This window comes from Chenopodium quinoa, unplaced genomic scaffold, assembly GCF_001683475.1.
Source record: "Chenopodium quinoa cultivar QQ74 unplaced genomic scaffold, ASM168347v1, whole genome shotgun sequence".
NCBI lineage: Eukaryota > Viridiplantae > Streptophyta > Magnoliopsida > Caryophyllales > Amaranthaceae > Chenopodium > Chenopodium quinoa.
This window is the reverse complement of record NW_018745684.1, coordinates 3,021,057-3,048,433: the sequence shown is the minus strand read 5'-3', so window position 1 is coordinate 3,048,433 and position 27,377 is coordinate 3,021,057. Positions and strand designations below refer to the sequence as shown.

At 36.9% G+C, this 27,377-nt stretch overlaps 1 protein-coding gene across 1 annotated transcript; it reads right to left on the bottom strand.

Moving 5' to 3' along the window:
- Positions 1 to 21,760: 21,760 nt before the first annotated feature.
- On the bottom strand, positions 21,761 to 25,624 carry LOC110717362 (KIN14B-interacting protein At4g14310-like). The gene is made up of 3 exons (XM_021896035.1): positions 23,777 to 25,624; positions 22,962 to 23,575; positions 21,761 to 22,569 (listed from the first exon to the last, which is right to left on the bottom strand). Exons 1-3 carry the CDS (start codon positions 25,427 to 25,429, stop codon positions 22,038 to 22,040), a joined length of 2,799 nt encoding a protein of 932 aa, XP_021751727.1. The 5' UTR covers positions 25,430 to 25,624; the 3' UTR covers positions 21,761 to 22,037.
- Between the last annotated feature and the right edge of the window lie 1,753 nt (positions 25,625 to 27,377).

The window sequence follows — 27,377 nt, the reverse complement described above, 5'->3', positions numbered from 1 at the left end:
TTTATAACCGCATTATTCTTACCTTTGACGAACCATACTGATCCTCAGCTTGCTTAGACTCTGGAGGCTGTTTTCCTTTTGAATGTCCTTTGATTGCTTTGACTACATTTACATTGATATCCCTGAACTTTTGTTGTCCCTTAATCCAATTATATGCTTAATTAATATTTATACTAAACAAAAATAATAAAAAATACTTGTATGAACTAGACAGATGTTCTAGTTTTGTATAGTACTGGAAATAATTAAACTAAATTAAAGCAAAGTTTCCCTCAAAAAAAAAAAAATTAAAGCAAAGTAGTAATTTAATTAGCTCATCTAATTAGGACTTAATTGTCTAACTACCAGTCTTCTATTATGCACATGTAAAGTAATAAATTAAATGCTTTTATAAAATGTTAGGTGTTACTGTGAGTATTACGTGTCTCATGTTGAAAGATGAAGTAAGTAGGTTTTTGTAAATTTTGTAAGTTATTTACTTTAATTTATACACACAAGTCTAATTAAATTTGAGTGGATAAGTTGAATTGTTTGTTTCTTGTAGGGTACTTGAAATGAAAATATAGCATGTGAATAAACTAAATTAGATAATCGATATAATTCCTACGTAACCAAAGCAAAGTTGACTTGAGACTAAGTTGCTACGGAGTACTTTTATGTTGTCAAACAAAAATCTTTTACTATAATAGGTAATGTGTAGACATTAGAATGAAAAATATAATTAGGTGCAATCTTATTAGATTGTATTTTAATGTCAATTTTCAATAAATCAAATTTTGTTCTTAGGCTCCATTCGGTTTGACATACAAGTAGTGTAAAATAAAATAAAAATTAAAAAAATCACACAATTGCAAATTAGTTTTCTTTTGTTTGTTTCCTTACAAGAAAAGTTATAAAATAAAATTTTACAAAAAGAAATAAGAAAAAAGGAAGTAAGGTGGAGAGAGGAAAATGTGGCTTCATCGATTTCCTTCTAGGAAAATAAATATTTTCCACTATTGAAAAAATCACCTCGGCTTATTAAGATATTAAAAAGTTTCATAATTAAAATTTTAGTAAAAATAAGATGCGAAAAAGTCTAAACTTAAATTATATGGTTTTAACGAATGGGACAAATGTTTAAACCAGATGAGCAATATACTCACCCGCAATGGATCGTTATGCACATAGTTATCATCTTGACGATGAGGCATACGCTCAGGTTGCTCTCCCTTTGAATGTGGTTTGACTACACCCTTAACTTGTGGTTCCTGAATTCAAAGTTCAATCACAAAGTATGAATGGATGAAAACACAAAAATTTGCACCAAACAACTTTCCAATACTTGCATTCCAATAAAGAGTAAGGGTAAATGATTAATTGTCAAATTCAACAAGTATAAGTTACCGTAAGAGTCAAAATTATCTTTCTTAGTGCCATTTTACACATGTTACAAAGAAATGTTTGTCATGTTGATGGATGTTAGGTGGCTAATAACATGTTATTTCGCGCAATATAACTCTCTAAAATTTAAAGTTTTACGTAGTATTATGTAATGATCTCTCTCTAGCGCTCTATCTCTTTCTATCTCTATGTCAATCAGTTTGGATGTAATCGATATTCTCTCAATTGAAAGTTATAGAGGAAACAATTGAAAGTTATACTAATACAAAGTAATGCAACCTTCTTGATTTTATTGTTTTCAAGTTTATTTCCCATTGAATGAAATAATTGTTGATCGTTGAGGTATCTAGAAATTAAAGCAAAGGAATTGGCATGGCAAAGAGAAAACATGAAAAAATTTCATCAATAAATGTGTGGATGAGGATATGTATACATTTTTTTTAATACAAATTGTACTCTATATTATTTTTATTGGCATGTGTTGTGCAAGGGTTAAATATTACTCCGTATAATAGATCGAACTACATACATTTTTCAAGGAAATTTTACAATTTAAATTAATTCTAAATAATTATATGGTTACTTTCAAAAAAAAAATTATATGGTTAATAGATGATTAATTATGAATTATACTCTTGAAATTTGTATGGTTTTAACCTCATAATCTTGTTGTATCAAAAGATAGCTACGAAGGGAAGTGGTGAAAAATGTACTCTATAATTGGTTAATTTCCTTTTTGTGTATTTGATAATTAGTTACCATGACTGTACTTGTACTAGCTACTTAGCTCGCTACATACGTATATCCATATATATGAAGAACATGGTGTATTTTGTCAATTGTTAAATTATGGAAATAATAATTGTTAATTGTTATTTTTTTTTTTTTTTTTGGTGTTCCACCCGGTTCACCCTTTGGGCTAATCTGGATTCGGGATCAATTATGGATGGTTAAGTTTCACTCCCCTCCCAATTGTTGAAATTTAATTTGAATGAGAGAATTTTAATAATATTGGTTGGAAGGGAAAGTGAGAGAGAAATTGATTTCTTCTTTGGTACAAAATGCATAAAAAGGAAATCGGATGGATCCATTTTCTTTACTCATTTATCAAATGAAATCACTAACAATTTGGTTAAATTATAGAAGTAAAATGCTAGCCAAAGCCTTTTCCATCCTGTTCCCCTTTTTTCTCCTTCTTTTTTTGGTTTAGAGAGCCACAAGGACGGGTGATGAGAATCGATCCCCGAATCACCTGAAACTGGGAGGGGATCTCTCACTCTTTTTTCTCCTCCTTCTATTTGCCTAATTGAATTAATCTAATTAAAAGTTCTATATATTAACAATAAAATCATAACCGTACCTTCTAGATCTACAATTATTATTTCTTCAATTAATTATTTCTTGGGCTCCTCTTTCTAAAGTTATCTTTGATTAATTATTGGATTTTTAAATTTATATGAGATTGTTCATCAAGTCCAAACACTAAATTACTAAGCGGACCCATAAAATAGTTTGTTGATGGTTAAAGCTAATTTCAATTAAGAATAATAATAGCTATTGCCTATATGTATAAATTAAATTGAACCGTCTAATTTTAATTAAGAATAATAATAGCTATATGCCATCAAAAAAAAAATTGAACCATCTAATAATAATTAATCACATGATTTTCCTTATTTTGAAACATGTACAAGAAGAATATTACTAACCATAGTTTGATAACCTTGTGCAACCGTACCACATGAATAATAGGCTTACCTCCAAGTGATAATTGTCGGCTCGAGGCGGTGTTGGTGTCGATGGTGGTGGTGGTGGTGGTGATGTTGCCGTTGCATAGCCAAGAGGAACTTGGGATAAATGTTGAAAAAAATCAAGCAATGAGATAAAATTATCAATTCCTATGTTTCCCTCAAGGGAGGAAGAAGCAAGACTATCATCCATAAAATTTATCAAATTATTATTGTCATATAATGAATTTGGAGTAATGGAAGATGTGCTCATAGGAGTGCTAGACACCAGCAGGTTTATCATGTTTTTAATGAATTTGAATTGGGTTTAATTTTAAGTTATATATAATGTAAAACCCTAACCTTATTATATGGGTATTTGTTTGTATAACAAGAGAAAATAGGTGCATGCATATTGATGTTTATACGGTTTCTAAACGTAGTGTTGCCACTTGGACGGCCGATTGACATGCAATTTTCGCACTTACAAGAAGGGGAAATCACACTTGCACCTTGTGTAATGTAATTTGACTTGGCATTGCATTTAGCTACATGGGTCTATACACAAGTTTGTGTCACGGAAGTATGTCTAATAAAGTGTTATTTTCTTAAAATTGATCACTTGTTGTATTTAGATGGAGGATGATATAATCCTTTTTAAAAAGTCATACGACATTTATAAAGAGATTTATATCTAATAAATACATGACAATAATCAAATCAAATAAAAATATCATTTCAGCAAAACTACAATCATAGTTTCATATCGTACATTTTTCATATCGTACATTTTTCATACCGTCTTTCATATCGCTGTGATTTACAGCCTTGTTCGACGAGAGGGTCTATCGATCTACTTTTGTAGCCGTGAAGAAAATTATTGTTTGATTCATCTGATTGTACTCGAAGGATTAATCTCTTTTTCAATCCCGCACAAATCTTTACCGATAAAATAACTTTACAACAATCCATCAAGCAAAAAAGCAAATCCTCCCTCAAAAGAGAGAAGAATAACCCCGTCTTTCATTGGAGAAAATCCCTAAAGAAGAAGAAAAATCATTTTCTTTTGAGGGAGCTGAGAAATGTTCCCCCTAGAAGAGGAAGAGTTATAATAAACCTAAAAACAAAGGAAAATAAAGAGAAAAAACGCACAAGAAACAAAGATTATTGGGCTTTCCACCGGTAAAAATTAAATCAATGAAAGCCCTCCAAAATTCAACAATGCAGGCTAGGGCTTTAGAGAGAGGAGAGAAAGGTTATTTTTCAATACCTTCATTTTGGTTGATTAAGTTTAACTCATTTGTGATTACTCTCTTAATTAACACTCTTAGGCTTTCAGCATGAAGTCAAGTAACCCTTTTATTATACAAATTATGGGTCGGCCTATATATTAACATGCTCTAATACCATAAAATCTCTCATGAATTATGCATACACCTGCGTTAGAGGCGAATTTGACCATATACAAATTCAACATAATTTCATCCTAAAATCAAACTGTTAAATAGTGGAGCACTATCCAACAAACTTATTTGTTAAACTTTGATGTGTGTTGATGCACTAAACTTAAGAATGAAATAGCTTTTGGCACTTATAAGAGCCATCATGCTATTTTATCAGAGGACTTACATAAGTTGAGTTCATATATTACCGGCAAAGCTTAGCTTTATTTTTGCTATGAACTCGTTCTTCGTGTTGTTTGTTGCTTTATTTATCCAAATGACATCAAATATTCTATATATAGTTGTATAGTATTACTTAATTAAGCAAGGGTGGTAAACTCCGTTACACTGTCACGCCAAAAAATACCGTTACGTACACTAGCTAGCTAAATTGGTGTTTGTTGTGCAGTGAATTTGTCTGCATATATTGGTGTTCTCCCACACATTCAATGTATAGAGAGGCAAGTATTGGATGTATTGAAATCCGTATTCTTCTCTTTTATATCGTCTCTTGACAGTTGCTGCTTCTTGGGAAGTCGGTTTACAATTGTTTTGGAAGATTTGGTCAAACACTTCTACTTTTTAATGTAACATAAATAAATTTGGTAATTATATAGAACCATGCATACACGTGGAAGGTAAGGAGGAACAACAAAATTAGTGAACTTGTTCAATGCAATTTTCATCCTACACATGGTTTACATCCTCGTTATTCTTTTGATATGCTCATGTGTATAATTTGTGAGGTGGAGGGTGTAAGATGATTTAGTAATTAAAGAGCATGAACAGCAACAATGAGGACGTCGTCCTATGTGTAGAAACAAATTAGAGGATTCATTATCTGTTGAGGATTGCTCATCACTAAAGATGGCACTGGGCCGGGCTGGCCCAACACAAAAAAACACGGCATGATGCAAGTTACTGTGCGTGTGGGCCGTAGGCCAGGCTTGGGCCGCCTTTATTTAATTTGGGAGAAGCACGATAAAGCACGGCACGATCAGGTCCGGCATGACAAAACATGCTAAAATCAATAATGCAATATAGGCACGGCACGGCACGATGACACATGGGGCCTGGGCCGTGCATGGGCCAGCCTTTTGAAAACTTCGGCCCAGCACGACGCAAAACTTGTGGACCGAGCCATAGATTGGGCCTAATTAACTAACCCCAAAACACATGGATTTGGCACGACCCAGCTAGAGCCATCTTTACTCATCACCTCACCTCAAGCGCGTTCTATTCATGACAATACGATATGTAGCGATCGTACTAAAGAGAAAATGCTTATATTCTTTCTTTATTAATAAGCCCTAAATTATCTGAAACGATGTACACACACTTACAAAAAAGCGGTTGCATTGGAATCCATCAATTACTGAGCACACAAACCTTAAGTCCCACTTGCTAGTAAGCATTTCTATGAATGACACGTGTATGCCTTTGGAGCGTGTCGTGTCGTGCATGGTGCCAGGCCCATATACTTTGGGGTTAGTTAAATTAGGCCCGACCCATGGCTCGGCTCACGAGTTTCGTGTCGGGCCGAAGTTTTCAAAAGATTGGTCCGTGCACAGGCCAGGCCCACGTGCCATCGTACTAGGCTTGCGTGCCTAAGCAAAATTGCATTGATTTTAGCATGTTTTGTCGTGCCGGGCCCGGTCGTGTCGTGCCTTATCGTGCTTTTCCCAAATAAAGGCAGCCCCGACCCAGCCCACAGTCACAATACCATGCTGTGCTGTGCTTTTTTCGTGCTCATATCGTGTTGTGCTTTCTTCATGCTAGGCCGTGCCGGGCTTCGGACCGACCCGGCCCAATGACATCTTTATGTGTCCTCCTAAAAACTAATATGATTATATTAAACTTAAAGCTTTAGAGGTAGACAGTACTCAATAATGTGAGAGTAAATAAGAAAGAGCAACATCAAAGAAGAGGAACATCAAAGGAAAGAGATAATGACATACATAGCTAGAAAATACTCATACTCATATATAAGAAGAAGAGACAACAGTGTGTTATACAGTAAAGAAGAAAGGGGCTATGCTCCATTGCAATTGCAATTATAATTTAAAAACGTTAGACCATATATATACATGAATACCAATTAAGCTTCTCGTTTATAAAGAACTTGGGCTAATAATAAATTATTAAAATTAAACAAATTTTAAAAAGTAAGTTGGACTAATACACTTGTCCATTTTGGTTTGACTTTGTTTATATTAGTTAATTTGTTATACTTGGAATAAGTTAAAAGAGAGTGTCAATGTAGTGTATATACAGGAATCTTTTTAATTGAATCAACATTAATCAAATACGGAATCTACCCAAATGCTACCAGCCTCCAAATCAAAACTTTTAAATAACAACAAAATCAAACATTTAATGACATTTTACCAAAGATTTAGCTAGACAACATTTTCAATGTTACAAGTGTAATTTTTAGGGTATGACTTGCACATATTAACGGTGTAAATAAAACAGTATAAGATAGATTAATAGTGTCGAATCTTGTAAATATTTTATGTGCATTTAAATGTACAACGCGATGGCAACGAATTGATCACAAGCGAGGTTACCAATTGAGCCACTTATCCGATTGAGCCACTTATTATATATTATAAGTTATAACTAATACGGTAGTACAGTCCTAACTAAGTGCAAAAGAAACTCTTGCAAAAAAAAAAAAAAAAAAAAAAAAAAAACCTTCTAATTCATCCTCGTTTTCTAAAGGATTCTTATATATCCCTCTAAGGTCTAACTAGGTCTCGAAATTGCCCCTGGAGTAGTAGGAAGAAACACCGGCGGTGCAAACGAGGTGGTGGCAATGGGGGGTAGAGGGTATAACATTGGTGTGATAGTTGGCATTTGAGGAATTGGTTGTGCACCAGCAATTGCACTAGGAATCATAGTTGCAGCACCCAATTGCATGTGAACGTTAGGCCTCATCATCATCGGTATATATGTTGTAGGTATGTATGCAGCTTGTTGGAAGTGTCTCATTCCTCTCCATGTCAACATCGTCTGTGTCAAATAACACACATGACATAATATGATGAGGGTAAGATGTACACAACCTTATATTTTGTATACAAACGGATAAATAATGAAAATCAAAGTAATATAAAAGAGGAGTAATAATGATTTTAATTACCTCAATTAACTTACAAGTCTAGTGAAATAAAGTACTATACTATAATTCACCTATTAATATACCAATTGGTTTAATGATAAAACCCTAGCTAGACGACTTGTGTGTGGTCTGATCTGATTAGATCAGATCAAATCTACCACCGACATGGACTTGATTTAGCCCCGTGAATATTTATCATTACATGCTTGAAGTTTGAACTTGTGTAGTGGAAGGTGAAGTAAGAAATAAGTTACCTTATTATCAGATTTTGGGATTAGTTTATGCAGAGCTTGTAACTTCTCATTAATTTGCCTCCGTTTGCTTCTTTGATCCCTATTTCGCTTCTGTTTATAATCCCTATTTCGCTTCTGTTTATAACAAAAAACACAAAACCAAAAAAAAAAAAAAAAAAAAAATAAGAGGTTGCTGCATCAGATTTAATTCAAGATGTTCCAAAATACAAAGTATTAATTTTCCTATAAAATTAGTAGAGAAATAGGAGCTGAACAACCATTTATAATATAGTGAAGATATCTGCTGAACCACATGATGTAACAAAGGCGGGCCTAGATAATAAGGGCCTTTCTTTCGAAAAAAAAAAAAGATAATAAGGGCCTTATGCCAAATAAATGTAACAAGGGTACGGTGGACCGATCATGATCCGATTGATCACTTACCAAATCATGCCAAAACGTATTACTCCCTCGATCCTTCCTATCCTGTCTCATTTTAGACCGGTGTTTGGTTATCAAAATTATTAAGACTATTGTAGTACAACTTTTTAAAGGTTTTAACTACTTTTTCCGTTTTTTTTAGTTGTATCACTTTGTAAATTGCGGATTTCTAGGCAATTTTTCGAGATGAAAGAGATAGAGAAAAAAATAAAAAAAAAATGGACACATGTGATTGGAGAGATATAGAAAGAGTTTATTAACTAAAAAGATTTGTGATGCAACTAATTTGAAACTTGCATTTGAGGAAAGTGATGCTGCAACTAAACAGAAACGGAGAAAGTAATTAAGATGGTCAGAAAAGAGAATTGAACAAACTAATGTTGAAAAGAGATCAAAGAGTTTTTACAAAAATCTTTGTAAAAATAATCACTTAAAAAATGAACTAACCAATTTAAGTGATGCACGCTGAATTTCAAAGATAAGTTGAGAAGAGCATAGCTTGGTATACATATAATTTTATTATTCATCAGATATGTGCTCAAAATGCTTTCTTCAATACAAATGTAAGAAAAGTAATTTAAGATTAAAAAATACATAGAAAGTTGATCAAGAAAGAGCTAAAATTGTATAAATGTCTCACCTTAGAAATCTTCTTTGTATCTTTATGATGATGATCATTACTAGGTGAACGTCTTTGTTCAGTTTCCTTAACTAGCTCTTTCCCTTTCGATTGGTCAACACGATCACCTTTTTCCAACAGCTTTACTTCCTGCAACGTACCACATTACAATTCACAATTTCTTAAAAATACTTCGTATTTTAATATACTTCGTGTACCTAAGGTATGTAAGATGAAAGGTGTTTAGGGTAAAAATACCCTAAGACACGTGGCCCAATAAAGGCTTGCCACGTGTCAAGCTTGCAACGGTCAGCAAAGGCCCAATCCCTTTGCGACACATGTCATTGTACCCTAATTGAGGTACAGCTCTCCCCTACTATAAATAGTAAAGGCAGACCTCATTAATGGGGATCGAATCATTTCCACAAACCAACAAAACACAAATCCCCTTGCAAACGCTCTCAACTCGAGAAGCATTTATTGTCTTATTTCCTCATTTAGAAAGAGACTAACTTAATCTTCGGAGGCGGAACACCCCAACCCAGCCGGAGTATTCCGTTATTTGTGCAGGTACAGGCAAAGAAAGGAGCATACTAGGAAATTGTAACTCTCCCGCAGGACACATAAAAAACCCCCAAACAAAAGGCCTACTAGGTTGAAACCCCTCATGGATTAACCCGAAGGCGAGACACTTTTGAAACATGGGTAAGGTTAGGAAATTTCTACCCTAAAATGCCCCTAGTGCCCTAGTTGGTAACTTGTATCCTTATTAGCCGAAAGTGTACATACCCGTATAAATGTATAATATGAACAAATGTATCTAATTAAATGTATAGTGTTCCTTAAATGCTACGGTTCAAAAAACATTATGTGTTTGATATATGAATACATAGTTGTCTAACATGAATGACCATTGTCACAAAAACCAGTTAAGTATATTCGTACATTTTGACAATTTTCTAAAAGTTCAAAACCATAATAAGTGCAAGGGAAGCATAAAATAAACATACGGCATTGCTTACCTCAATTGGCAAATGAACACCATCTAGTAGAGGTTCGTCAACAATACACGGTGGTAACGCATTTTTTTGGATTTCAACTTCGGAAAGAAGTTGGAAGAGACTATCATCAGGCAGTAATAAACTTTCTTCATCAACATTGCTTTGATCAACAAGAAGGTCGTCAACAAATTGATCTTCCACGCGACGAAGATCACCAATAATGTCGTCGTCCTCAACACGAGCCACGACTTTGTCCTTTGTAACGATATCTACATTTGCGAAAGCAGCTTCAGGATTAAGAGTAGATGAATTCATAGCAATGCTGCTGCTAGTTCCCCAAAAGTATGGCATATGTTCACTCATATTATGACTTGTATTGTGAGAAATAAAAAATTGACAACTGAAATGATCATGTATAAATAGTCGTATAGAATAGAAATATAAAATGGGTCGTTCCAATTATTGCTTGATTTTAATTTTTAAGGGGTCTGTCTTATTCTAGGAAGGCGGCTTATGTACATAAAAAAAAAATATATATATATAGTTCGTCATTTAGTAACATTAAATTTATAGCCCATAAGAAATTTATTTGCCATAAGCCCACAAAAGCACAAGCCAATCTTATTGCAGCCTAGGAAACAGACAATTCGCACATACTCCCTTGTTCAGTTGTTAGAAATATTTTAGTACAACATGGTAGATTTGAGAAGCGAATCCATGTTAAGAAACTACGAAATATAAGATTTGTTTTCTCTCTCTGACGTATACACACATACTGATGTATAGGAGATAAGTAGACCACGTACAAACGAAGTAAAACTTAGCCAATGGTTAAGATCTAACCTTTAAATCTTAAGGTTGGGGTATAATCTCTTCTAAGCACAAATTTGGTCAAGTTGACCTGTGAAAAGTTCGGTCTATTAGAGTGTTCATCTTATATAGATTAAAAAAAAAAAAAAAAAAATTAAAAATTAAAAAAAAAAAAATAAAAAAAAATAAAAAAAAAAACAACTCACTATTTCGATTAGATTTATTTATATTAAAACTCTCTTTCTCGAGAAATTTTCAATGGGCCTGATGATATACGAAATCTTCATTTAACTATTAAAAGGTCCATGTTTTCGTTCCCATCACATTTCGATTTTCAAAACTCAAAAACTTTTTCGAAAATGCAAATTAAAACATAAACTTGCATGATTTAAGCTAGAAAAAATGTTATGCACAAATATTCAATTCAAATCATTTTCAACATTAAATCTCTTAAATAGAGACCAAATTATATATTTCTTATTCTCACTCTTTGTATTTCTCTTTTACTAAGTAAGTACATACGCAGAATTCCCTAAAATAAATAAAAAAAAAAAAGAGATTTAACAAGGCCACCTGAGCTATCCCTCACTTTCAAAATTTACGTTTCATAATTTATCTTATTTCCATGTTAGCTTCATATCTTGCTTCTCATTTTGTGTCTAGCACAAGCCTACGTCAGAGGATAACGTATAAACCAAATGATAAGATTCAAATTAATTGGCTACAAATTAGACGAGAGAGCTACAATGCATCATCAATTTCTTGGGAATTGGGATAAATTAAACATTTACATAAATAAACCTGAACAATTCACCCAAAAACCAATACTTGACATATCTCTTTTATAACACATCTCTTTTAATTTACTCCTTTTTGTATTATAACTTATCCAAGTAATACAATCGTACGTGAGCCATGCGTGAGCTTTATACTTCGTAACAAACAACAACTACTAAATTAAACTGAAATGATATAATACTTGTATAAAATATGAAATTTATATTGTCAAAGAAAAATGGAAATTAATTTTGTAGATGGACTAGAGACCAACGAACGTAATGACGATATACATGATGTTATTATTTAGATTGGTGCACAAGCACAACTGCATAATAAGGCCAAAAACCCATGCATCTTGGAAGATAGCTTCTGAAAATCTCTACTATTTTTTTTTTTTTTTTTTTTTTTTTTTGCAGGCATATATAAACTAACATGCATAAATTAATTTGGCGTCTCTTCGAAATAAAACTTGGAAATTGAAACAATATACTCCATATATAAATAATGTGACCAAAACAAAATAAACAAACATCAAATATGTTATAGTTATTTTTATAGTTCAACAATTGTTAATATTATTATAAGTATGTCCAGAGTAGTTGAATAAAGATTTTCAAACAACTTAAACAGTATAAATTGGGATAAATTAGTGCAAGTTATAGGTGAGATCGTCTCATAATAAAATAAATGTGTAATAATATAAATTCAATACCTAGACCAACAAAATAACAAGTCACCCCTAACTAGAACTTTATCACAATACAAATAATTGTGACACATATCATAATTCAGATATTTGGAAAAAGTTGGCACATACATCTCCTATGTACTATGGAGCCATGTGCTTACCTTGCATGCTTGCCACTTACTAAATTAAGTAATAAGAAATTAACCTATATATTATTTCCTCCATTTATGTAATACTATATTATTCGTGAAGAGTTGAAACAATGTTTGTTCTTATGTTTTCATGTATATATCTTGTTCTTAATCCATCCATCAATATATCACTCTCAAAATCAAAAGTTACATACTAAGCACCTTCAAGATGTAGATAAGAATTCAAAATTCTTTTATATATGTTCAGTTATATTTCCTCTATTTCTATTTACTAGACGTGTTCAGTTTAGTTACAGTGTCACATCTATTAAGGAGATGAGAGAGAATGATAAATTCTTAAACCAGTAAATGCAAAGTATAAAACTTAAATTTACTAAAAAAGAAAATATGTCAGCTAAAAATAAACTTCCTACAAAGACATATGCGTCCAACTAAAAAAACCGAATGTTTTATCATCAATCTCCATACTTTTTAGATAGTCTTATCTCTTCGTCAAATTTGAAGGAAAAGAAAAAGTACGATATGAGTGGCTCATAAAATGAGGTGGAATAGACGAATAGTGTTGCCTCCCATTTGACATCTAGTTCTAGTGTCAAATTTCCAAGACTGGCTTGTACCACATATATGCATGCCCAAAAATGGACGAAGTACTTTAAATTTCGTGAATCTATCACTTTAATTTTTGTTCGTTGTTAAACAAACAATTTGGAGCTTTTGCGTCACTGAAACCCTGCGCCCCAATTCCCAAGGGGCCAAGGGTTCTTTTTAAGGTTTATCTCTACTTTCTTCGGATTCACCACTTCTTTTGGACCGTCAAATAATATACAAAGTATTTTATTGCTCCTTTTATTTTACGTATTTTTTTTTTCATTACGTTTTATAGTATCATTTTCCTCTTATAAAAAACATTTCAAACGTAACTAAAAAATAGGAACACATAAATTACAAATTAGTGCACTTTGATACAAATTTAATGATATTTTATTTTATAGATTAATGTACATTTTAGGTGAAACTTGAAAATCTAATCAAATTAAATGAGATGAGATGAGATTAGAAAAATTCAAATCAGATCATCTATTATATAAATTGAACATATCTATAGTGAATGGCTAGTTGGTGCTTGGTGGGGGGTATGAGGGGATGACTAACCTTAGATACTAACTCATGAGTCAAGAGTCAAATCTTCCCTATCAAAAAAAAAATCTTTACTTTCTAAGTTTTTTTTTTTTTTTTTTTTTTGGAAGCAAAAGATCAGTGCTTGTATTAATTTATTTAATTAAAGAACAACTCGTACATGAGAATGTACAACATTATCAAGATACTTGAAAATAAGGACTTTTTTCCAAAGTAAGCTTTATTCACAAAAAAATTTGTAAAGTAGACGCGTGGCAAAACTATTTATCAAACTAAGCTTCCAGGGTAAAACACTGTCTCGAACAACGTTTTATACCCTGGTTTTTTTAAAAACAAAATTCAACATGTAAAACGCTGTCTGGGACAGCGTTTTACATGTTGACTTGTTTTTTTTAAAAATTTCGTAATTTCTGATATTTAAAGTGTTAAATAAAAAAAATCAAATACTCTAAAACGCTGACTGAGGCAGCGTTTTTAGTGGATTAATGAAACGTTGTCTCACTCAGCGTTTTTATCCTTGATATCAGACCCAGCTTCTCTCTCTCACTCAAATTCCCTCACTAACTCAATCTCTCTCGCACCCAATCTCTCTCTCACTCAATCTCTCTGTCACTCAACCAAAATCCCCCCCCACCGGCGTCTCCCTCCAACGACCAGCCGCCGACAGCCCCGCCCTCCCCCCCCCCCCCTCTTCACTTCCTTGTTGAATTTGGTACTTGCCCCTCTCTCTTAGGTTTTTAAAATCTTGGTTTTTTGATAATTGTTGATATTTTTTATGAATGTTAGTGTTGATAATGTTGAATTGTTAGTGTTGATAATTGTTAGTGTATGTCTACATTGTCTACATTGCTAGTGAATCTCTACATTGTTAGTGAATGTTAGTGTTGATAATGTTGAATTGTTAGTGTATGTCTACATTGTTGTTTTATTATAGTGATTTAGTGCTTCTAAGTTGTTGTAATTTGAAAAGTATGTCTACATTGTTGTTTAATTATGATGATTTAGTGCCTTTAAGTAAAATGTGTTTTGGTTGTTATGTAATATATGTCTGCACAAAATGTAGTTTGTTATGCCGGCGAGGAGGTGAATTTTGCTTGTTGGACCAATTGTCGTGTATAATGGAGGAAATATGAAACCACTATCACTTGAACCGGACATGACTTTCAATGATTTGATGAACGAGGTTCATAGTAGTATTGGTTAAAACCCAATGAACGTTTAACTAAACATTAAATGAGGTTTGAGACTGTCAATGGGGTTTAAGTGTTACCTGTTTCTGCGAATAAACATTTGAAAGCTTTGAGGAGCGTCATTTGCAATGAAGGGTGTTCCCACTGAGATATATGTAGAAATGATGCCTATATGTACCCAACAAAGTACTCGGTCAGAACAACAAGCTACATATATTTCCGGTTACAACACAGAGTCCTTGCAAATGCCCTCGCACGACATTCTATCAAATGAATATGGGATGGGATCTTTCAGTAGAATGCTGCACGACGATCAATTTCACATGTTGTTTAGTTCTCATATAACTTCACCTATGCAAGATGATGTTCAAGCATCACCGTCTCAACCTATGCTAAATCATGTTGAATATCTTGAAAATATTGTGAATAACGAATTGTCTGTGTATGATGTGTATGCGGAAACAAATGATGAGGCCGAGAGCGGAGAGGAGGTAGATGGACTTGACAACATGGATGTTGAACCTGCACACATAGAAGTTGGTAAGGCCATGGTTGGAACTCTCATACCTTGGTTCAGTCAGATAAACAAGAACTATGAAGTTGATCAGTATTGAGCCGAATCGGGTAGCCATACAACGTTTGTTCCCGGGGCAAAATTTGAGAAGGGCATGTTTTTTGAAAGTAAGAAAATGTTTCTCTAAATGATGAAGATGTATTCTATATAGAGGAATCAATTCTACACCACAGTGACCTCGAATGAGAATGTCCTTCATTTGCGGTGCAAGAAGAAATGTGGTTGGTCGCTACGGGGTACTAAAACAAGTGAGCACTCGCGTGGCTTTACCCTAGTCACATACAAAGGCCCGCACCGGGAGAACTGTGTCACTGAAATATTATCTACTGATCACCCACATTTGGATTTGTCCATAATATCTGAGTATGTGAAGTCCTTTGTGCAAAAAGATCTGTCCTTGAAAGTTGAATTCATACAGGATCTCATCTCTAAGCAATTTCATTTCGATGGTTTATATCAAAGAGCATGGTATGTCAAGGAGAAAGCTATAGCTGAAATATTTGGGGATTGGGAGAGTTCTTACGGTAGACTTCCGCACTTCATGCAAGCACTCCAACAGTCAAACCCCGGAACCGTTGTTGTTTGGAAACACAAAGCTCTGGTGGATGGTTTTTACTACAACAACATGAAAGTGTTCGAACGAGTGTTTTAGGCCTTCGGCCCTTGTATCGATGGTTTTAAACATTGTGTGCCTGTTATCTTTATTGATGGGACGCACTTGTACGGGAAGTATAAAGGAACACCATTGGTTGCTACAAGTGTGGATGCAAGCTTCCAAGTATTTCCGCTAGCATTTGCGTTGGTTGAAGGGGAAAACACTTCCAGCTGGTCTTGGTTTCTGTACTGCATTTGGGTTCATGTCACGCAACGAGATGGCTTCTGTGTTATAACTGATTGACATGTTGGGATCATTGCAGCAATTAATGATCCTAACGTTGGATTCAACGAGCCGCTAGCCTATCACAGGTTTTGTGTTCGCCACATGGCTTCTAACTTGAACACTTACGTGCGAAGCAACGACATGAGAGATATGATCAAGGCTGTTGCGTACCAAAGGCAAGAAAGAAAACTGCAAGCTGATTTGAGTACAATTGGTTAGGCATGTACCAAGGCCATAGAGTATATTGTCCAAGTGTCGTTTTCTATGTGGCCTTTGTTTCATGACGCTGGTCGCAGATATGGGATATGACTACAAACAAACTTCTCTGAAACATTTAACAATGTGTTGAAGGGAGCTCGGTTTCTACCGATCATGTCCCTTGTAGAGTAACTTTCCACGGAGTTAACAGGTGTTTCACTTTAAGAAAGGAATCTTCTGAGGCTAAGTCTGAACAGGGACTTGCATACCCCCCTAAGGTCACTGCCATTTTGGAGAAGAACACTGCAAAATCAAGATATCACAGAGTGGATGCATATAACCGCCGACTGCATATATATTAAGTTACAACCGAAAGGGGAGAGCGACTTGGTAGAAAAGGAGGTCATAAACATACTGTTAACTTTCAGTTAAGAACGTGTACATGCAACAAACCACGGATATTGCACCTTCCATAGTCTCATGTTCAAGCAGTTTGTGCGAAGTATTCACTATTAGAGCGGCCATGGTTTGACCGTGTGTTGCAATCGGAGGCCTATACGAACACCTATGCACCACAGCTCTGGCCTATCCCCTGTGAGACGACCTGGGAAAAGTTTAGCGGCCCTAAACACATTCCAGACATCAGCATGGTACGAGGACAAGGTCGGCCAAAGTCAAAGTGCATACGCAATGAAATGGATGATAGTAACCGCCCCCCGAGCAAATGCAACCGCTGTCACCAGCAAGGTCACAACCAGAGAACATGTCCATGTAGATGGACCGAGACCTAACTTTGTATTTGTAGAATGCTATAGTAAACTACTAGCTTGATTTTGTTTCTGAATTTATAACTTGTGTAACATTTATAACTTTTAGAACATTTCTATTTTGAAGTTTAACATTTGAAATTTACTGTTTGTCGTTGCCTTTAACTTGAGATTTTGCTCGTGTTTAATTTCTAATCCAGTAATTGTGTTGAAAATTAGAATATAACGTTGTTAATGAACATATATCATGGACGGACAAGATAGGACACCGAACCTGTTAACCCTTCTGTCCTGACACTACAGGACAAACATCGAAGCGTTGACATATGGGATCAGTCGATAATATTTCATCTGTCAGTTCATGTACTTGTATGCATGTTAAATTGATATAGTATTTTCAATTATTTACGGTCGTATGGTTATTTATCAGGTTGATACAGCGGGGTTGCTGGTTTGCAGGAACTACACTACCAGACACATGGGTGACTGGGTTGTCGATCCACGCATTATTCCGTACGTCGAGTTGGCTGGTTTGGGCGGTATTAATCGGATGGCGTTCAGAGAGATTGATCGAGCACTTGTCACTGCGCTCGCGGAGAGATGGAGACAGGAGACGCACTCCTTCCATCTACCTGTTGGGGAGGCGACCGTTACATTGCGGAACGTGGCAATACTCATACGTCTTCCTATACACGAGACTACGGTCACAGGACTCGCGTTAGTCAATCCCCGTGGTTTGGTAGCTCGGGTTCTCAGGGTTCAGCCAGGTCCCGATGATATAAGGGGCTCTGGGTTGAGGACCGGCTGGATACGCAAGACTTTTCGTGTGCTGCCTGCGGACGCTGATGACGCCACAGTTTAGAGACACGCTCGAGCATACCTATTCCTACTCATCTCAGGCATGTTGTTCGGCAACAAAAGCGGGAGCCATCTGGATCTTATTTACCTACAGTTGTTAGACCACGACTGGGATCATATCCGTGGCTACAGATGGGGTAGTTCCTGTATGCTGACGTTGTAGCGCCAGCTATGTAGAGCATCCCACCGTGGTTCTGGCAAGATCGGAGGTCCGTTGATTGTGCTTCAAGTAACCCACCTAATTATCAACAATCTAGTTTGGCAATTACTTACCTAATTTATACTTAACCTAGTTTTGTATTTTTGTATTACAGTTATGGGCTTGGGAGCACATCCATGTAGGCAAACCAGGTAGGCCTGCTGTACATCGTCAAGGGCAACAGGACCGAGACGAGCACTACCAGGCGTACGTTGCTCCACCGCTCCCTACACCTGATGAGCCATACTGCAGGTTTGTATCAGTTGTCATGATTTTAGACCTATGGCGGTTTTATTTTGCTACTTGACAAACTAAAACATTTTTTGGTATTAGGTGGGTGGTCCTCAAACTGATACATGCGCATGCGGCGAGGGGTCTTTGGTACTACCGAGACGCCCTTGACCGACTCACCGAGGATCAGGTGGTAACTTAAAAGAAATTTGTAAACATTTATTTAATTTGTACACTGTCTATGCACTAACCTATTTACAGATGACATGAGATCCATATGTAGCTGACTTAGTTGATGTCATACCTGCACATCTGCTGGATCATTAGACAGAGTGGTGTGCCAGGACCTAGGGATGAGCACGGATCGGATATCCGTATCCTAAAATCCAGATATTTGATATCCGATATCCGATCCGAAAATTTCGGATATATGATATCCGAATATCCGAAATTTTCGGATCGGATAACTCGAATATCCAATATCAGACCCTTTTTATAATGCAGTTAAAATTCTAAACTTCAGTCTAAACAATCATACAAACAAAACATTCAATAAAAAACCACAATTACAATCAAAATCTAAACTTCAGTCTAAACAATCATACAAACAAGAGATTCAGGCTCAGAAAACGTAGAACCAGCTTCGATCTACCGAATCTTCGCGAGCAATTCACCAACTTCCCATTAACAAGATTAGGTCTCGAATTCGAATTCACCTCGGTTTCCGATACCTCTATTACCGGAATTAAATCTCCACCACTACTGAAAATTCTCTGCCGTAATTCCCCCTGCGAAACCTGGCAAACCGTACTCAAACTCTCTTTTCTCATCTCACAAACCACCAAACTCGGCGCCGAATAACTGTGTGAAGTCATCGACTGCTCCTCCTCCGATACGGCAACATCACCATCACCACCATTTTCGCAAGCGACCTACAAAGCAAAAGACGAAGAGGGAGATCTGAGAGGAGGGCAAAGGGAGATCTGAGATGAGAGAGGAGGGAGGTCTAGGGAGGAGGGAGATATGAGAATCTGAGATGAGAAAAGGAGGAGGAAGGAGATCTGAGAATCTGAGATGAGAGAGGAGGGAGGTGGGAGAAAATAGAAGAAAAAGAGAAAGAGGCGGATTACTGATTAGGGACTTAGGTGAGTTTGGTCTTAGGGTTAATGGGTTATCCGGATTTTTTTTAAAATGGTAAAAAAAAAAAAGTTTTTTTTTAATAAAAAATGGTAAAATGGCCAGTGGAGCATGGGCGTTACATTGACCTATGGCAGCGACGGTTGGAGTTCGTCGTTGCCGGTGATCCGATCCAAGGCGTTATGGATCCTCACGATCCATACATGGTCTGGTACAAGCGGTTTACACGGCATTTCATCAACTCCAGCTACACGCCACCACCCACAAATTACCATCCAACCTTTGACGTCATTAGCTGATATGTGGGCTTATTCAATTTACTTATTTTCATCAATTTTTAAATTTTTGTATCATACAACTGACTAATCGATGATTATTGCAGGCGGCGAATATGGTGACGATGGTTGATGCACTATCAGGCGCCCTTGCAGATGGACCCACCAGAGCCCAGGTGGAGCAGGTGCGAGATATGGGTGTGGCTACCTTGCAGATATATGGTCACAGCTATCTCGTCCACCAATGAGACAGTCATGGAGGCCACTCTGTCCATTTGTAGTTCGAGGCCGGCCAGAGTAGCGATGGAGGTGATCCTACGTCACCCAGAGCCGCAGAGGATTACCTCATCCATAGTTCTGCGTCCACACCTACTCAGGAGGACCCGTCGTCCAGCCAGCAGACTCCGCCACCACCCCGAGACCCATTTACCACCATTACTCATTACAGGCGGCGTCGTATAAGACGAAGGGAAGACAGACAAGATAGAGAACCGTTACCCCGAATAAATGAGTCACGATAGTATTATGTGATTTATTTACTGTAATCGGGTTTAATGTATATAACACTTACATTATTAACATAATAAATGTTTTTTGAATAAATCTGTGTGTGGTTTAAAGTTTATTTTCCTTATTTGTCCGAATCGGACTTATGTCAGTCAAAATGGATCATTCCAGGCCGATTTATAGCAAACACAAAACATTTAGGCTCCATAATGAGAAACGGGGTAGAAGCGATGGCTAGTCGTGGTTAATGTGGTGGTTCCTGGTGGTTGTAGTGTTGTTGGGAGTGGTTTGAGTGGTTTGAAATGGCTAAGGGTTGGCAAAAGTGGCGGAAGGTGATGGTTGGTAGTGGGGAGGTTGTCGAGGATCGTGAATGACGGTGGGGATGGTGGTTGAGGTTGGGGTTGGTGGTGGGGATGGTGTTGGAGGGTGATGGTGGAGGATGGTGGCTGAATGAGTGGTGGAGGATGGTGGTTGAATGATTGGTGGAGGGTAGTGGCTGAATGAGGGTTGGGGGCTAAATTTGGAGTGAAGAGGTTGTTGGCTATTAGTTGTTGCTGCCTCAGTCGACATTTTAGGGTATTTGAATTTTATTTTTTTTTATTTAACATTTTAAATATCAGAAATTACGAAATTTAAAAAAAAAAAAAAAAAAAAAAAAAAGAAAGTCAACATTTAAAACACTGTCCTGCATTTTACAAATTTAATTAAACAGGGTATAAAATGCTATCCGAGACAGCGTTTTACACTGAAAGCTTAGTTTGGTAAATAATTTGTCCACGCATCTACTTTACAAAATTATTTGTTAATAAACCTCACTTTGAAAAAAAATCCTGAAAATAAGACACGAGTACAACATTTTCTTAAAAAAAAAAAACACGAGTACAACATTCTCATCACTTTTAACATAAGACCAAACAATCAAACCAAAGCAATACCGAGTATAAAAAAAAAAAAAAATATCAACAAGAATATAATCAGTCCACAAAAATACACTTACATATTGGAGCACATACCTGCGAGCTAACCGAACCGTTAGCAAGATTTCAAGACAGCCTTACCTTCAGCAATATCATGCACCGCATCTTCCTGGTAGCACCAAACTATACATTTCCATTTCCATTCTTCGCCACAGCTCCGACTCCCACCCATCCATCCTCGAGCAAGGAAGTTTCACAATTTACTTTAACCATGCCCGAAGGTGGTGGCAGCCACACTTGGAACTCTTACACATACAAGTACTTACTAGTCCGAAGATACAAGGTGCATGTATTAGCACAGCCAGGTACTCAGTTCTACTCACTGCTCAATAGTTAACACTTTCATACTAATCTACTTTGAATAAAAGAAAAAACATGTTAACAAAAAGTAAACAAAAAGAGGTACATGGCAAACATTAAGGGTCAGAGGGAGTAGAATATAGCTGAAATATTGATCACGATTGAATAATCGAGAAGATCTTAAAAGATGGACACATATAAGCCTAAAGCAAGAGACTTGCCCATGGAGAAACTCGCAAGAAATCACGGTCGGCATCTCATTTATACATATCAAGCAAATCAACTGATAAAAAAAAAAACCACTCAAAAACTGATAAGTTATAACACACAATAATTAACAAAAAAACACTTAACTTATTTTACATGAAAAGAGCGAGGTGCTCCTTAGCTTATAATGAGCATCATATCTACGACAATTGCCTCCACATTGCTGGACGGTCTCTTGATATAAGCAGAACCTGGGAAGAGAGGCAATCAAATGAAGGTGAATACAAGTCGTCCGGGCCAATAATTTCCTTCGCACTCTGCGGACTACTATAGTCACTAGCAAATGAAGGCAACCCATCATCTTTCAAAGCATCAAAAACAAACAACCCAAGTCCACAAACGGCCATAACCATGTTTCCGTTCCCCCAAACTTGGGTCAGCGCTTTGTGATGGGAATGAGCATTGGATTCAGGTAATGTATAGGTGTTCACTATCTTCTGCTTCCGTAAAGAGAATTGTTGCACCTGTGAATTCACCTGCTTCTTTACCGCTGAGACAACACTACTACAGCCAAGAAACACGGAATCTCCTCGGGAAGAGACAGATTGAACAGTTACACCAATCCTAGGTATCTTAAGTCCGATACCAGATGGCTGACGGAAGTCAAGGACATTAATGGAATCAGCAGTGCAGAAGACACCATCATTTCCTTCTGCTTCTGATGAACTTGCTCTGCACATCAAACAGCAACCAATTTCAACACAGGAAAACTATCATATGCTCTTATGATCTTATATCTGATAATTAGTTTCAGATGATTTTGCTTATCCCACTATATTTTCGGCAACACACCCTTTCCCCCAAAAAACACACGCACCAGCAGAAACATAGAAGATACTCATTAATTTTCGCAAATTTTAAATCATTGCATTGCCAGGATGAGTTTATTGCAGTTAAAAATGATTATATCCATAAATCCACTGATTTGAACAGTAAGGCATATTCCGTAATTTTCATGGCACCAAGTCAGTAATGTATAATCAACAAGCATCACCAAACAGGAGATGACATTATAGACGTGTATAAGAAGCAGGAATTGTTCATATAATGAGGGAGATACTAACCTTTGTCGGACTCCTCCACCCAACTCAGCATCAGTATTATTCACATGAAGAGCTGAAATCCTGCGACCTGAGGTTGAAACAGATAACAATGCTCGAGGATTTAATGAGTTGACATCCCACAGAGATATAGCATCTGCTTCTGCTATAACAGCTTTTCCTCTATTTCTCCACTGCAATGGACTAGAATAATCCATTGGTAGCACAGGCTTTTGAACATCCCACTTCATAATTTGCTCGCCATCACGGATGTCAAATACTTTAACAGCTTTCTGACAACTAGCAGTGGAGATAATTAAAGGTCCACAGGGTCTATACCACCATTGGAGATTTTCAGAGGACATGATATTAGATGGAGCATTCCTTCTGTACATAATGTTATCACGTAACCGACCAAGAGCTACTCTTGGGCTGGTAGTGTTATCCTCAATGTGGAAAGCTCGCACATCTTTGGTATAAAAGTCCCATGAACAGAACCCTGAGTCCATAGTATTTCCTGCAGAAGCAGCCACCACATACTTTCCAGAGCAACCATCAGCACTAGGGGCGCGAATTATCCAACAGTCCCTCCATATGTTTTCTGAAATTCCTGCTGGTGGCCTGTATTCAGCTTTCTCCTGGAAAATTGATGATAAATTAACGTCTCATATTACTGAAAGCCATAAAGACTCAACAAGAAGCGAGTGCACTTTGACTATATGCTGCAGTAATGCAGTATGTTATCACAAGTAATTTGCATCTCCCAAAGACACTAATGTAACAGGCAAAATTCAAATTGAAATGCTATCAGAATTCAAAAATTGTAATTAAAAGCATACCTCATGGTTCGCAATATCATAGAAAGAACATGAACCATCATCATGAGCTAGAAGAACTGATTCTCCCTCCGATACAAACCATCCTCCAGTAGAAGTCTTGCGCCCAATTTCAATCAGCTGAGAAATGGAATTATCATCCATCTCTTCATCAACTATCATTTTTTGCTTATTCTCTTGATCATCAAATTCGTCAAGTGTCTCATCAGCTTCCAAATCTACTTCAGCAGTACTTTTTCCACCCAATACACCTGAACTCCGTCGTGCTGTTGAAGTTTCAGCATCATCTGCTTCATGGACTTTATTAGCATCCAAAATAGCTTCTACATCTTTCATATCAACCTTAGACTGTGTCTTAGTTAAGGAAGCCAAGAACTCCATTGCTATTGGATCCTCATCCATAGGACACTCTGCGTCATCTTTGGAATTAGATTCATTATTGGTTTCTAAAACATGGGTTCCATCACTTTGAGAGCCATAATCTGCCACTTTCAGTGTAGTCCGATTTCGTAAAAATTTGTGATGAGGGAAAAGCCTAGCTTCTAGCTCTTCACAACTCAAGCTTTTCACTGATACTTTTGAAGAATCACCTTGCACATTTTGATTCTCCTCTTTTATTCCGTGTAAGCTATCAATTTCAGTGTTCTTTAAATTATCCGAATTACTAGAACTATCAGCAGTTCCATGTGATTTAGAATCACTCATCACATTGCCCATGGCTTTCTCAATACCCGAAATCTTCTCCTGAATATCCGAAAGTATAACCTTAGACGCATCGGTATTGTTCATATCAAGCATCTCCTTTGTCTTCTTTATATCAGTAGCAATTCTCTTCACCTTCCCTTCCAAATACGCAAGCTTCTCGTGCAGCTTACTAGCGTGCTTGTTCGCAACACGCCCACTCATCCCCTCCTCAATCACGCCCTTCTCTTTACTAACATCCACACCCTTCGAAGCACTCGAGACTCTCACACTTTTCTCCATATTAGAACAACCAACATTACTCTTCAAATCGACAATTTGATTCACATTTTTCGATTCACAGGGATCGAATCCTTGAACTTTATTACCCTCATTAACACACCCATCACTTAAATTATTAACATTTACCTTTACAGAATGAACAGAAGATATATTATCATCTTTTCTACCACTAATTTTTCCAACATTTGTAACTTCCTTCCCATCAATAGAAACCCTACTTCCACTAATTTTCTGATTCAAATCCCTAAACCCCTTTTTATCCAGAACTTTAAACCCACTAACCCCCTTCAACCCAGAAATCTCACCCCTTCTAGCAGAATCACTACCACTAGCAACCCTAGTTTTCCGCATATCAGACAAAACTCTAGTAAAATCAGAGGGGTTAGAATTAGGGTTAGGGTTAGGGCTAGGACTCCTCCTACCTCGAGATCGAGACCGTGTTTCGACATCAGAAACTCTTGGCATTGACCGAATCACAGGCTTCTGAGCTCCGCCGGAAACCCTAGAAACCGATCTAGGGTTAGGGTTTTCCTTGCCGATTGATTTCCTTCCACTGGTAGCTAATGAGGGTTTTTCAGAAATTGGGGTTAGGGTTTTATTGGGTATTGAAGATGCAATCTTTCCGACAGATCCTCCCCTTTCTTTGATCCGCCGAGTTGATGATGACGACATTGATTAATTTTAATTGATTTTTTATTTTAGGGTTTTTGAATTTGGATTTTTTGGGGAAGTTTTGATTTTGAAGAAGGCGGAAAATAAGAGGAGAGAGAAAGAGATGAAAGAAAAAAAAAAGTGAAATTTTAGAGGTGAGCGGGAAAGAGAGTGTTTTTAATTTTTTATGTTTTTGAGTTTGAATTTTGTTGAAAAATGTGTTGCGGTTTTTTTTGTTTTTTTTTTTTAATGTTTTGTTCTGGTTTGGGTTTGGGTGATAATCGAGTTGAGTAGCTTGTCAGCAACCCGGACTCAACTCGGTCAAAACTCGGCTCGAGTTGGCCCAACTCGAAATCGATTCGACTCAATATGTTAACGATCACGAGTTGAGCAAGCTCTAACTCGACTCGATAAGCTCGTGAGCAACTCGATAATGTATTTTATTAATATAGAATTTACAAACATAGTTATTACCATGAACAAATTTGACACTTAATAAGAGTTAATTAATATTATCAAAAAAGAAAGAGTAAACCTTTAATAATTAATAAAAAAAAATAAAAGAAAACTATATAAAGTGGAAAAAAAAAACAATAAAGGCCTAGAATTTTAGAAGGGCAAAACTTTAACGAGCAGATCGTGAACTACTCGACTCAACTTGAAACTTTGACGAGCACGAGTCGAGAAGGTTTATTGGCTCGAAACATTAATGAGCACGAGTTGAGCACATGAAAAAAGTTTTTGAGTCGAGTCGAGCACCCCTTAGCTCGTGAACGACTCGCTCGATTGCATCCCTAGTTTGGTTTTTTGATTTTTTTTATGGTTTGATATTTGGTTGTGTTTGATATTTGGTTGTGTTTGATGGGAACCAAATATTATTTGTTCAAAGGCCCACAAGCTTGTTCACAATTTGGATTGTTGTGTGAAAAAAACCCAAAAAAAAAAGTAAATGAGATACCCGGTATATAAAGCCGAAAAGGATTTAATCCGAGGTTTTGAATACTTACTGTTTGGGGTAAAAATACCCTAAACACGTGGCCCAATGGCCTAGTGACACGTGGCACCCAGCCGTTGGTCAGCAGGGCTCCAATCCTCTGCTGACACGTGTCCTCTAAACCCTAAAAGGGGAACCATCCCTTCCCCACTATAAATAGTGGAAGGACCCTCATTAATGGGGGCTGGAACATTTCATTACTCACATTGAATACTCCTCATAAAAACAAACACCTACCCCGAGCAATATTAATTGCGGAATTCTCCCATTACGCGAGAAGTAACTTCAACATTACGTGCATTCTACCTCCTGTATCTTTACTAACTTGATCGTCGGAGGCGGAGCTCCTACCCCCAGGAGTCTTCGTGATTTTGCAGGCACAGGCGTCGAAGGGCATTCTTGGAATTGTAACTCTCCCGAAGGACACATAAAAAAACCCCCGAAACATTTGGCGCCGTCTGTGGGGAGAGTACTTCTAAGATGACTTCTGATACTGTGTCACCGAATCAGGGCAAACGGCCTGTGGTCGAGCCTGAGGTCCAGACGGACCATGAAAGTGGAGACGAAATTGAAACATATGTGGCCCCGGATGGGTCCTTCAGAACGAAGCACACTCGTGCTAAAGATAAAAGAGAACGGGAAATCAGCCAAGCTGCTCCCAGCAACCCAGCCGGGCAACCGGCTGGAATTACCCAGACGGTGGAGGGCTCAGCTCCCGTTACAAGAAACGAACTCATGTCATTCATGAATAGTTTCAAGGGTGAGATCAAGAGCCTCATCCGGTCAGCTACTCCAAAGAAGGGTCAGCCGGCCAAGAAGCCTTCTGGAAAAAAGGCGGTCAAAGAACGAGTTCCTACCCCTCACCCAAAGCCAAAGGAGGGGGAGGGCCTAAGGTTTGACCCGAGCAGACTCCGTTTTCCTCAAGGGGAGCTGCGAAAGGCCATCCGGCACGTACAGCCGGACGGCTCCAAGAAA

What these genes read in the sequence shown, in the direction of transcription:
- LOC110717362 (XM_021896035.1), bottom strand. Translation starts at nt 25,429, where the DNA reads ATGTCGTCATCATCAACTCGGCGGATCAAAGAAAGGGGAGGATCTGTC. An exon ending in ATGATATTGCGAACCATGAG is followed by an intron (nt 23,576 to 23,776) that starts GTATGCTTTTAA and finishes TCAATTTTCCAG; the next exon opens with GAGAAAGCTGAATACAGGCC. An exon ending in GGTGGAGGAGTCCGACAAAG is followed by an intron (nt 22,570 to 22,961) that starts GTTAGTATCTCC and finishes TTTGATGTGCAG; the next exon opens with AGCAAGTTCATCAGAAGCAG.